Consider the following 12978-nt stretch of genomic DNA (forward strand, 5'->3'; position numbering starts at 1 on the left):
GGTGTAGTTTGGTACAAAGAAAATGGCTCATAGAGTTCACATCCAGGTGAGTAAATGTGTCATTATTACAATTTTGGTGTGTTGAGCAGCTCAAGCCAAGTGCAGTTGATCTATTATATTCAAGAGGGCAGAAATCTTCACAGCCAAGACGAAGTAAACAGCACTACAGCCTAGAAAAAACATGTATATTTGATTGTGGTATTAACTTCCCCTTTAACCAACAATCCTGAGTAGTTTATGTTTTTGAATTAAAGTAAAGCGACTCCTAAATGCTTGGTAGTAGCAAAAGCACCTCAGTGGCAGAGAGGGCGGTAGATAGGGTTGCAAGAGGCCTTTGTGGTGCAGAAAAACTGCAGACAGCAGCGGAAGAAGAAGTAGCAGCTGAACTTGTAGTTTTAACAGCATCTAGTGGTGGTTCAGGAAAAATGCAGGCAGCCTTAGCAGTTGAATCAAGTCCAATGTCAGTGTGTCTACTGAAAAGAACTGACGCTATCTCCTCTGCAAGACTCTATAGCAACACACAATAAAAAGGACAGAGAGAAGACACACAGAAGCATGAACAAATGAGACAGACGATAAGATCTTATATAGGAGAAAAGCCAAAAGAAGAGAAATCATCCTCAAAAGCATACAGATGTACAAAGAAATGCTTTATGATTACATAGTAGAGGTGTAACAGTTCTAGAAGTCACTTCTTATGATAGCCACAGGAGTAGCTAAGCTAGTAGCTGCTTCCTGTGTGTATATTAGCCAAACTTCACAGTAAAGGACTGTTTTGGCATGTGTAACAGCAGTTTTTGCATTGCTGTTATAAGGATGTGTAAATATAGGATGGGAAACAGCTGTTGAGCAACACTCTTAGTAAAGTGTGTAAACCTGTGGATGCTAAGACCTATTCAAAGTGTATATTAGAAGATAAGATCTTAAATAGGATAACCTGAGAAAAGCCAAAAGAAGAGAAAGAAGTTACTACTCTTTCATGATGTCAGCTAATGGGGATCCAAAAGTGCAAAGTATGCACAAATCTGTGGATTTCAAGAATTGTTACACCACTATTACAGAGTAAACTAGAAACAGACAGAAATCAGAAAATTGGTTTTGAGTAGAACTGAAATGAAGTAGAAACCCATGTGCTGTCAAAACTCCAACGTAACATCAGTCCTGCTGGGAGGGAATGAACAGTTATTGATGTTTGGTCAGTTTTCTTCAAAGGAAAACCCAGAAATTATTGTTAAGTGATGGATGAGCTATAATGAACACACTGTGGAAACACCACCACGGCACCAAGTAACAGAGTGCAGATTAAAAATCTGCTGCCATAAAGTTGGCACACTCCAAAAAATCCATTCAAATATAAGCGATAAAAAGAAAGCAGTGGGTGTAGTGATACAGACTGCACTCCAAAACAAAAAGAAGAAAACTTTGAATTAGAAAAAAAGGTCAAAACATTTTTTTTTACTACAGGGACTGCAATGTTGTGTTTCTACAGCAAAAGACACAACTGAAATCCTCTGCATAACGCTCCATCGCCTGCACTATTGTTGTAGACTAAACTATCTGCAGTTCATGTGTCTTGCAGTGACAAAAACATCCAGACAGACGTACCACTTGTTGCTGTTGCAAACGTATCGTAGCAGGAGAGGAGGTGAGCCGTTTCTCCCACTGGTTGGGCTGAGGAGGAGAGGGAGGTGGAGCTTCCATAAAGGAGCGTTTTAGCTGGCTAATGCTAGCTTGGTGTTTCAGAACCTCTTCTTGGGTCTTATCATGGTCCTAATGGGGAGGGGGAGGAAAGGATAGGTATAAGGGGAAGGGGAGGTAGGAGGCAGGCAGAGAGTGAATGACATGAATGTGAGTGATGAAAGATCAGAAAAGTGGGAAACATGGGATGTAAGAGATGTGAGAAGTAAAGAGGAAAAGAGGAAGTAAAAGCCAGAGTAGAAGGAGAGTTTAAAAAAAGGGAGAGCAAGATCAAGAGACAGAAAAATGATGGGAAAAGGAAGGAAGGAAAAGAAGGAGGGGGATAGTGAAGGAGAAATGGGGAAGGATAAAAGGAGAAAGGGACGGGGAGGGAAAAATTGTGGTCACAGGAACATTAGTCTGTCAATATGAAGGGAAACAAGATGGACGCCGTGCTTCACTGCAGCATTGTTTAAAAAGCCTTGAAATCATATACATGACTTATCACTAGCGATGCACCCACATATCAGCCAATATCGGTGATTTTGATCATTTGACTGTATCACACTATCAGCAAATTCTGTCACATCAAATCTGCGACAGGTTGAAATGTAGTGTAAAAAAAGACCTATAAGACATTTAAACAGCTAAGTTGTCTTTTGATAATCACTGAAAATACTGATTTACTGGAGTTGTTTCACAATTGGTGCATGACGGCTGATTACTTATGAATTACAGCAAGCTGCAGTGAAACAAGGCCCACCATCTTGTAAGGACTTTTCCCTTAAAACAGACCAGGAATGGCATCTGCAGAGCATGGAGCTGGTAGTGCTAGTCTGCCTCTCCCTTACCCTTTATTCCTATCTGACTGCTTACTTATTATTAGTTTATTTGTTTAGTTTAGTATTAGTTTTCACTTTTCCATTTGACTTTAATGTCATTAGTAATAGTTGTTTTGTTACACATCAGGTATCTTTTCCACCAGGTCTGCCTCCATCTGTTCCTCATCTCATTCACACAAGCATGGAGACATTTCATGAAATTGAGATAAATTAGACAAATTTTCTTAATGTACTGAGAAGGCTGCAGGATTTAATCCAACACAGAGACACTGGCACAACATACTGAGGAGAAAAATACTTGTTCAGTCTGCTCTAACCACGTTTAACATTTCAGCTAACACTGATTAGTGTGTAGACTACTCTAGTGCAACGGATCACTATCAGCCCCATGCTTCACACACAGGTTTTGTTGTTTTAGTATGTTATCACACCACAGATCACTTGACTTTTTGGCAGCCAATCACCAGAAAACAGGAAGAAAGCTCCTCATGTGTGTTAGGGAGGCTGGATTAGTCAGGTTAGACACAGCTGCCTGGCAATAATCAAACTTCTGACCAATCGAGAATCCAGAATACAACAAGATAAAATTTAAAAAACTGCAATCAACATGCACAGAGCATGCATTTAAGTCACCATTAGTCCAATTCACAGAGAAGCCATTGTGAACACTCAGTCAAGGAAATTTTCTGCAAGAGCCCATTTCTGCTGTACTGTTGTGCAGATACAAAACTGAGGTTTCTGACACAACTTCAACTAATTCCAAGGAGCAAGGAGAAGAATAAAGGTCTAAAGAGGCTGATGTTGCTGTTGTGCACATACGCAAATCTTTTTAGTGTTTAGTTGGGGATTATATCTGTCAGGAACACCCTTAATCTCATCTCTATCCCTCAGACAACATTGGCTACAAACATAACCATCACATAATACTTGGCTAGATTAATTCAAACTGTTGAGGACTACTGAGAATCAAATAACGGCTAAATGTTGTAAACAATCTCAGTAGTGCATTTAAAGCTCATTTTCTCATTGTGTTGTCCCAGGACTCAGTGACCAGACAAAAAATTAAATATTTGGCCATTGCAACAGTAACATTACATTACAACAGCTAAGTGAGTGAAATAAAACAAAAAAATTTATTATGTAATACAAATGTTAAAAATATGTATTTATTTAAAAGTCTTTCTTCATGTGGCAAAGGTTTCCAACTCAAACATCATAAGGACCAAATATTTTATTAAGACTGAGTTAACTACCAAAGTGTTGTTTCTAATGCAATATAATTTTTAACATTCCGACTAATATTACAGAAATTTAAAAGACCAAATCTGAAACTAACAACGAGAAAATGAAAGGACAAAAACTGCACAAAACTACAACTATTGTATGAAATGTGTGATCAGTCATGCGGTTTCTTGTAGCTTGTTTTAGCATCCACTGCTGACAGATAAAGAAAGCGAGCTCTTTTTTTGTAAAACAGAGACCCCACAAACTCAAGAGCTGTGGAAACTACATTATCAAGCTGAAAGATGCCAAATATCTGAGTTGAATTGGGACAAATTAGGTGATGACTTGTGAGTTTTTCCACATGTAGAAATGTTGATTGGGTTCTTGTTTAGGTGACATTTGTGTTTTATCACAAAAACAGTGAAATTTCCAAGTTGAGCTGTTCAAAGGAGCTGCCATGTGAATGAGGACAACTAGCACTGAAATGTTTTCAACTTTCCAAGATCATAACTGTTGATGTTGGACCTGAGTACAGAGTTGATTAACAAACATACACACACACAAACACATGCGGGCATGCACGCAGAGCCTGAGAGTGCGAGAGGGCAGCAGTCTTGTACAGTATAGTTGTAGATCTGATGGCGTCAGAATACACAGAAACATGTAGGTCTCATTATCAGCCATCGGACAATACCAGTACCAACCTCCAACATTAAATTACTGTGCCTCACATAAATATTGTCCCCATGCACTCTCAACGAACTCTGGAAGGCAGACATACAGCACACAATGAAAAAAATAATAATTAATTCAAAAGAAATTAATAAATGTATGGTGAAAATTCAGTGCACAAATAAAATAAAACAAAACTAACAGAATGAAAACAACAAAAAAAATTACATATAACCAAAAAAAAGTGAGATGTTGACACCAAAAATGTCCCAAATGTCTCGGGTGAACGTTGGATGATGGGTACAAGCACAAATGTTTTCATTTTGGTATTCCACATGAATGTCACAGTTGTTGATACTCGTACCCATGGTAAACATGCAAAATCCAAAGCAGTCAAAACACCAACAGATGTTCACACAAACCATCAAAACCACACTGCGCTTTCAGGAAAACTCAAAAATAACGAAAAGAACCTCAGGTGCAAACCAGAAACCAGACTGAAACTGTAAGCCACAGCAGAGCATCTGAAAGTGAAAACAGTTGGGTGAAAGTGCCCAGATCTATTTTTAAGAGTCAAACCCAATCTGGAATTCAAATGTAGAGCATGAGGTATAAATTTAAATTATTGCAACATGAGTCAATAACTTTTTTTTAAGGTTATAAAATTCCAGATTTGGTTCTTGTTTAAAAAAGAAACCCCAAACTACCTCCATAGATTCAAGTCAGGGCAACTTCACCCTGGGAAAAGAATAAACCCAACCAGTAAACCAACCCACACGGGCCACAGGCCAATGCACAACCAAATAACCAATAAGATGAATGAACCTGAGGGGGGCCAAGTTCACTGGATCCAGGTGAGTGCTGGTGAGGTAAAGTCGAGGAGACAATAAGGACAGGTTTGCTCCATTGCAACATAAAACCAATGTTGTAAACACTTCACACTAGTTCTTAGCTGCATAATGTCAATTTATTCTGATCTCTTTAATATTTGCAAAGCATGCTGGGTAAAGACAGGCCTTACAGACCTGGGAGGGCATGGCCTCTGCATCGCCAGGGCTTACGTCCACCACCGTAACCTTCAGTGTCGTAGTCATGGTGATGGTAGGACAAAATGAAGGAGGCAAGGGCACGAAGAAAGAAAAGAGTGAAATGGATGATGGGAAAAGCTATTTTCTTCCACAGCAACCTTTAGTGTTAGGGAGTACTGCTGGTCATGTGACCTTAGCACCAAACCCATTGGAACAGTAACAGGAAAGGATGCTGAGGTGGTCAAGATCTGGAGCCAGAAGGTGCTACTAACTGCTTACAGTGTGTGTATACTTCTATCATATGACTGAAAGGCAGCCTTATATTTACAGCTTTACGTTTATACTTAGCTGCATAATGAGTTCAAAGTCCAAAATAGTGAAACTGTTAAAGGTTTACAGGATGGGTACTACAGAAACACTAGAAGAGTTTTGTCTAAAATGACTTGATCAGTGCAGAGAGGTAGAGGACAGAGTGCTGAACGTCAGGGATCAGGGCAGGTGTAACACTGTTTAGTCTTAATGTTTATTACATATTATACACAAACGCAATAAGCTGCAGGTGCTATAGGCATCTGGAGGCAACTGTATGTACAATTCTAACATGTGATCAACTATTAGTTACTCAGCATCACCCTTTCTATGCAGAACTACACAACTGAAAATAACTTTTAAAAATAATCGATACTGCCTTAAAAGTGCACTTATGTAATTTATATAATTACGTCACCACATCTGATTAGAGGGACATTAAGCAGTTTTATATTACACAGAGCAACCACAACAGAGCTCTACAATTAATAACCTCTAATTGCAACTACTCTGACAATGATCTGAACATCACTAATCATTACCATTGCCTTTTTTTTAGTCTCTCTGCTCTCCTCTCAATTTCTGTACATTATTTTAAACTCTTAATAAAGTGACCTTTTCTCTATATTGGCAATGTACATATTTGTCTCTGTGCTATACATTTTTAATGTCTTCTCACTGTTCTAACTCTTAATTTAATCTTATTCTACTCTGTTTCTTCAAACAATACACTGGGGTTTGCACGGTAAGGAATTAAGAGGTAGAAAAAAAAATATATCAGCTAGAGGAAGTGCTGGTGGGGGAAATGAACAAAAGGAGGTGACAGACATCATATGCATTCAAAAAGAGGTCAAACACAAAGTGAGGGAGTGGAATATGGACCAGGAGGTGTATACATGTTGCTTTTATGCAGCTGGATCACACATCTCTTGCATCCAGGTGGCCTCTGTATTAGTGCGGTGCCTGATGCGAGGAGGCGTGTGTGTTGGTGTGAGAGGAGAAGCCTGCCTGTTGAAAACAGAGCTCAACTGATTCTCAGACTGATCATCGGGCCCGTCATCGAGAAACACTGGCAAAGCGGTTTTTCTTTGACTGGAGACAACTTTCTCCAAGTAGCACAGGGTCAGACCGAGGGGTGTGGCTAAAATCAGGGCTAAGACTACAGACTGGCTTGCTGTCAGCATCACTGCCAGGAGGAAGACGACTAACAGGCAAGGCAGAAACAGAGGGGAGGGATTCAGGAGGTAGCGGTGTACAGATGCAATGAGGTTAGAGCAAGAGAAGGCAGGGAGAGAGCCGCAAGATGGAAAAGAAAAGGGGCGAGCAGGGAGAGAGGAGAGGGAAGCAATGGTTGAGAGTATTGATGGATGGAGAGAAGATATGTTGGGTAAACTCAATTGAGCTGGACGAGAACATAAAGCAGCAACTGTATTACTGATCTTTGGAGGAAGATGCTGGATAAGAAATGCTACCAAATGAGTCCATCTAAATGTCAAAATGTTAAGGATTTGATCTAATTTGGACATAATCATATTGGAGACTCTATAATTCCAGGCAGTGATGGTGCAAATATTTAATTTTGGAACCCACTTAAACATCATCATGAACAAAGCAGGAGAAAAAAGGTGCAGTTTCTTCATTAATCTTGAAAATGCACCTGTGGCCAGACACATGTTTCCATTTCCTGAAACGGAGAGGAAGCCAAACACAAAAGAAACGTATTTAACCACACCCTTCAGAGAGAACCAGCTTCGCCAGTTTAGCAGTCCAGCTGTTGCTCTGGTTTGAGCCTGGCAGCTCTCCACAGATTTCAAAATCTCTGAGGAGCATGTTTGGGAGGATGATGGGTTTTGTGCGAGCTGCTCAAGATCTGCTAACTGCTGATCAGTGAAGAAGGACAGGGTGTTTGAGGGGAGGGTCCACAGCGTGTGTGCCGAGTCCACGTCGTCGATACGATCTTCATCTTCGGAGATATCTGAAAGGACGTGGTCAAGCTCGGAGATGGAGTCGAGGGAGGGTGGGATGGATGAGAGTGAGGATGATGAGGAGAAGGAGAGGGGGAACATGAAGATTGACTGATGGAGAGGGAAGAATTAAAGGAAGACACAAGAGGAGAGGAAGAAAAAGCAGGAAATGAGGGAGGGCACAATATGACAAGAGAGCCAGAGAGTGGATAGATGGGTGAGATCAAACAACGGCGAATGCACACACCCGCAAAGTGAAGGAGCAAGCCATGAAGAAATGAAAATTAAATGACAAATCAAAATAATCGAGTGCAAAAATTAAAATTATTCAGATTTCATAAAATGGCAGCAACAAGTGGCAACATGCAAGAGAGGTGTGAGAACGGCAAAATAAAGAAATAAAATTTTTAAAAAGGGAGTGTGTGAAAGAAAAAAGAGAGAGGGAAAGAGACAAAACATTAGTCAGTGAACAACACGCCACAATCGCTTACAAGTGAACATAGCAGGGTAGAGCATAGGTGCAGAAAACAGTAGGCACAGGTGCTGGCAGAAAAAGTATCAACAGGGTGTGTCACCACTAAAAGGGCCAAGACAGGTGCCAAGTCCAGAGTGCTGGGATGTGAGCGAGGGTAAGGAGGAGACGGGAGGGAGTGAGGAAAGGGAGCTGGAACAGGAGGCATGCACAGCAGCACACAGCAGTAATCTGTGTATACTCATATATTGTTCAGAGACGGGCTCAAGTTAGTAGTGAGCACTATGAATAAGAGGGACACAGCTCCTCAGTAGAGGACAGCAGTTAGGCCAATAGAGCAAAATGCTGGACTACTTGAAAAGCTGCTCTGTTAAGACTTGTTGTAGTTGATAAGAAAACCATTAAAAATATGAGACTGAAGACATGAGGCTTTCTTCGTTTTGTTGGTTTATGTACCTCTACCACTCCTGTATACATTCACATTTTGTGGAGGCAAATTAATAGCTGTCCTCTGGCCTTAGATAAGGTTGATATCGCAGTGTCTCAGTAGTCACTTATTCCTGATCACTAAATGGACAAAGAAAAATCTATTTGAATTTGTAGCTGTAGATTCCAGTGAAAACCGTTGAAAAAGGCCCAACTATCGACTTTAATTGATCGAACCCACTTGCATATGAAATGAGTAGCGGGGGACATGTAGAGTAGAAATAACAGACTTTGTTCACCTGCCACGGTTAAGAAGTCATCGTCATCAGACACACATACAGAGTGGAGGAGACTCGCCACAAATTATCAACAGTGATGCGTAAATGGTTATGTTTACACATGATTAACTTCTAGTGTCACAGTTTTGCAAACCCGGAAAAGAAAATACACATATTCATCGTTTCACAGAAACATAAAGCAAGCAAACACTGCTATCTTACAACAGTAACAAGAAACAGCAGAAACTGTCTCTGGATTTATAGCTCTCAGTACATACTGTATTTCTATTTGATATAACAGACCGTTTCCATGGGACAACATAGACTCACTGGTATAAATTAAAAAAACAACCAAAAAAAAAAATAGAACTGAGCTACACACATTCTATTTTTATCTCGTATTTCTGTTCTTGTACCTGCAAATGCTACATCTGATTTATGAACACACCTTTGAGTCAGAGTGGAGCTCCAGGTGAGGCTCGCGTCCATTCTCAGCTGATTCTCTGCCAGCCTCAGTTATGCTGATCATTGGTGCTACGCGATCAGAAACAAAAGAAACGGCAATCACAGTTATGCAAGTTTTCAATAAGTAAATAACTATAACAAGTAAATAATTGCTAAAAAAATAAAATAATAAAAGCTTTATTAAAAAGCTTTCTTTTATTAAAAAAATTTAATAAAATCAAAAACGTGTAGTAGAGTAAATGCACCAAAATAAACTCAAGTATAAAACATCAAGTTGCAGTAGAATAATGTACCCAGCAGGGGGCGATATCAGCTAACAGTATAACCACATATTAAACAGGGGTGCACAGTTGCATGAATTGGAATCTGGGAATCTTGAACCCCTCCATAACAAAGCAGAACAAAACAAATGTGTAGGCAAAGAAGGTAAAGCCAAAACCACATCACAGTTCTATAGACATAGAGAACACGCTGGTTTTATTACCGTTCTACATGAGATGATCTACTACAGTTATTTATAAATCTGATGTTAATGACAACTTTTGTGCTGACAAAATGCGAACAATTGGCGTTTTTCTCTTCACTCTGCTGTTCTGTTTTTTCATACTTTTGATCCACAGAACATTTATTCTTTTCAGCTCTTTCTTTCTCCCTCTCTGTCTCTCACTGTGTGACAGGAAACATATGCTCCAGCTATTTCCTGTATCTGGTCAGGCATCGAGCATTTACCATCAGTACAAACACAGACATGCACACGACCCTGCGCAATGCCTAAATCCATGACCCTACTTCCATCTGCCCCTCATTCCTTCCATCTGTCCATTCATTCGACGTAGTTCAGAATGAAGCTGAAATATCAAATATGCCTCACTTTCAGTTGCATTCATGTCTGTTACCTCCATCCAAACTGCGGCTGATGCGTTTTGAAGACGTGCGTTCAAAGCTGGGCGCCGGTCGGTCTATGAGGGAACTGGCCATGCGGGTTTGGGCCTGAGTTCGCCCGCTGTAACGAAACTTTGAGCCCAGAGTCAAAAAGCGGGCCTTGGTAGGAGGCTCTGGTGCATTTAACCTAGTGACAAAAAGAGAGATGGAGAGAGATGAGGTGGTACTGGAGAGAAACATGACTTTTAAAGCTTATTCAGATTAATTTATTTTGCAATGAAACACTGATCATCACATTTATAAGTCTATGGGTAAGGAAAGCAAAATGCTTCCAGGCAACTCCTCCTTGAACAGGATATGAAAGAAATACTCAGGCATCTCTACAAACACAACATACAAATGTGCACACACGCAAAGCAAACACGGGCATCAGGCTTATCTATATGGGTGTTTCTGCTGTGTCTAAGGCAACAAATACGCACTTTGAGATACGCTTTCTTCACAGACTTCCTGGGAAGATGCACAGCTTTTTTTCAAGAAAAATAACACAAGTGACTCCACAGGCAGTATGGATGCATCAGTCTACCTGAAGAAACTGTGATTCTCCACACAGACTTTCCACAGCCTTTTGGCAGCTCGGTGATTCTCGAGTTTGAATCCCACTGTACTCTCAAACTGCTCCGTCTATCAAGCACAATATCAGTGAGAAAAAAAACATTTTCTTAACAGTAAAAAGGGCACATTGATAAAATAAATAGCTTAGGTAAACCTAATTCGTGTGTGCATACATACCTCTCCTGGTCTGATTTTAATGTAGAAGTTGTTCCTCTTGTATGAAATCTTGAGTATTTTGGGCCAAGCAAAGCGATTTATCCGAAGCCTGTCTTTATAGACTAAGAGTCCGTTGGCACACACACCAAGCATGATGTCCACACCCTCTGAATCCTGTGAGGATACAAACGTGCATAACATATATTAATTTGATTAATTATTTGTTGTAAACACCATCTATTTATCCAAGCCAGATCATACTGTGCATGGATTGATTAGACTGTTTAAGGTCACCATTACCACACACACAAACAGTGACACTCATTACAACTGTAACGCATTTGGCTGGCAGACTAACACACTGACAAAGCTTTTAAGGCTCCCAGACCATCTGCTAATGGTATTGATTACAGTAGTGAAGTAACACAGGAAAAATCTGTTGTACTAATGGAGAATGCAATATGCGAATAATGGACAGTTTTATCAGGACACATGCACACAAACATCACATGGCCTTGCCATGCTATTAGCTGCTCATCGATCTCTGACCTTGCGCTGCAGCTACATTCAAATATTTTGGCTGGTTACACTGACAGAGGGAATGTTAAAGAAAACTAGTAAAAGTTGCATTTCCTGCGAAAATGCAGTGTGAATGCCTTGTAGTGGAATCTGCTGAAAACAGCAGAAGTAAAACTATGTGCTGAAAGGAGGTGAAGAAACTGAAAATCATGCTGAGAACAGTTGAAGCAGAATTTTTTGCTGAAAAGAGGTGAAAAGCCATAAATTCTGCTGTAAAGGGGTGAAGAAGCTAAAATTTGTGCTGAAAAGAGGTGAAAAGGTTGAACTGTCTGCTGAAAGGAAATGTTGCCGTGAGCTGGGTGAACTCGGGCCTCCTGGTCTCAAGGCTGCTACTCATCTCACTGAGCCAAACTGGTTGTCAGGTAACTGAAAAGAGGTGAAAAAGCTGAAAATTGTGCTGAAAAGAGGTGAACTTGTTAAACTTTCTGCAAAAAGGAGATGAAAAAACTGAAAATTCCGCTGAAAACAGGCCAAGAAGCTGAAAATTCTGCTGAAAAGAATATTTTGTAATGAAAAAAAAAAAAAATGTTGAACAAGGTGGAATCGAATCAAATGCATCTCTCTTTAGTGTCCATCTTTTCCTTTTCGCAGCTAAAATAATGAATTCCCTGAAATACTATTACTCAGTGTGTGTTACATTTGTGCTTTTAAAATGTTTTGACATCCAGTATTTGAAACAGTTCCTTTGTGGGCCCTGGGGATTCTGAGACTTGTGCAACAAATTAATGGCACAGGACAGAAATAGATCAACTCCCTGAATTCCCACATCTTTGGTATGCCATAAAAAAATAAATAAAAAAGGAAAAAAGATTTTCCGCATTTTAAAGGCTCTCTCTGCTTTTCTATCTTTGCCTTGGTTCTCTGTGTTGCAAAAAGTGGAGCATGCCCCTTTCAAGTATTTGTCCCCATCTCACTCTGGCCTTATTTCTGTTCTCCATTTATTTTCCCTTCTCAATCTCTCATCCTTCCTTTCTATCTATAAGACTCTCATTTTTCTGCCTATACTGCATAAAGACACACAAACATACTGAGACAAACATGAAAACATGCACGCAGTACACTGATGACCTGCTATCCCAGTGAGAAACACTGGCTGTTCCCATGGTAATGGCCTCCCCGAGTGTTTGCACAGCTGACACACACACACACACACACACACACACACACACACACACACACACACACACACACACACACCCTCTCCCTACATCAAAGAATCTGCTCAGCCACAGATGTTGACAACAATGGAGAGGACAGGGTTCATTCATTTATTCATACCTTAGCGTGGTGCAGGTCCACGCCATACATGGACAGTTTCTTGGCACTTTCAAGAAACTGGGTGTCAGCCTGTGCTGGTGTCATTCCCCTGAAAAGCAAAGAAAAGGCTCA

General features: G+C 40.2%; 1 protein-coding gene across 16 annotated transcripts in view; it reads right to left on the reverse strand.

Moving 5' to 3' along the window:
• Positions 1-12978, reverse strand: part of epb41l2 (erythrocyte membrane protein band 4.1-like 2) — a 50962-nt gene that overhangs the window by 8964 nt on the left and 29020 nt on the right. For 5 of the 16 annotated variants that reach the window (XM_086263682.1, XM_086263673.1, XM_086263666.1 and 2 more), the window contains exons 10-19: positions 12868-12955; positions 11032-11184; positions 10826-10923; positions 10254-10426; positions 9341-9426; positions 5441-5491; positions 5241-5276; positions 4448-4507; positions 1606-1770; positions 293-508 (exon numbers count right to left, since the gene is read on the reverse strand). In XM_086263682.1, the coding sequence (XP_086119808.1) occupies positions 293-508; positions 1606-1770; positions 4448-4507; positions 5241-5276; positions 5441-5491; positions 9341-9426; positions 10254-10426; positions 10826-10923; positions 11032-11184; positions 12868-12955 (1126 nt within the window). The other 11 variants (XM_086263677.1, XM_086263675.1, XM_086263681.1 and 8 more) reach the window with 9 other exon arrangements.

This window comes from Aulonocara sp. 'chitande type north' Nkhata Bay, linkage group LG15, assembly GCF_057382095.1.
Source record: "Aulonocara sp. 'chitande type north' Nkhata Bay isolate Kocher_YH1m ecotype deep benthic linkage group LG15, A_spYH_male_GT1.1, whole genome shotgun sequence".
In the NCBI taxonomy this organism is placed as follows: Eukaryota; Metazoa; Chordata; class Actinopteri; order Cichliformes; family Cichlidae; genus Aulonocara; species Aulonocara sp. 'chitande type north' Nkhata Bay.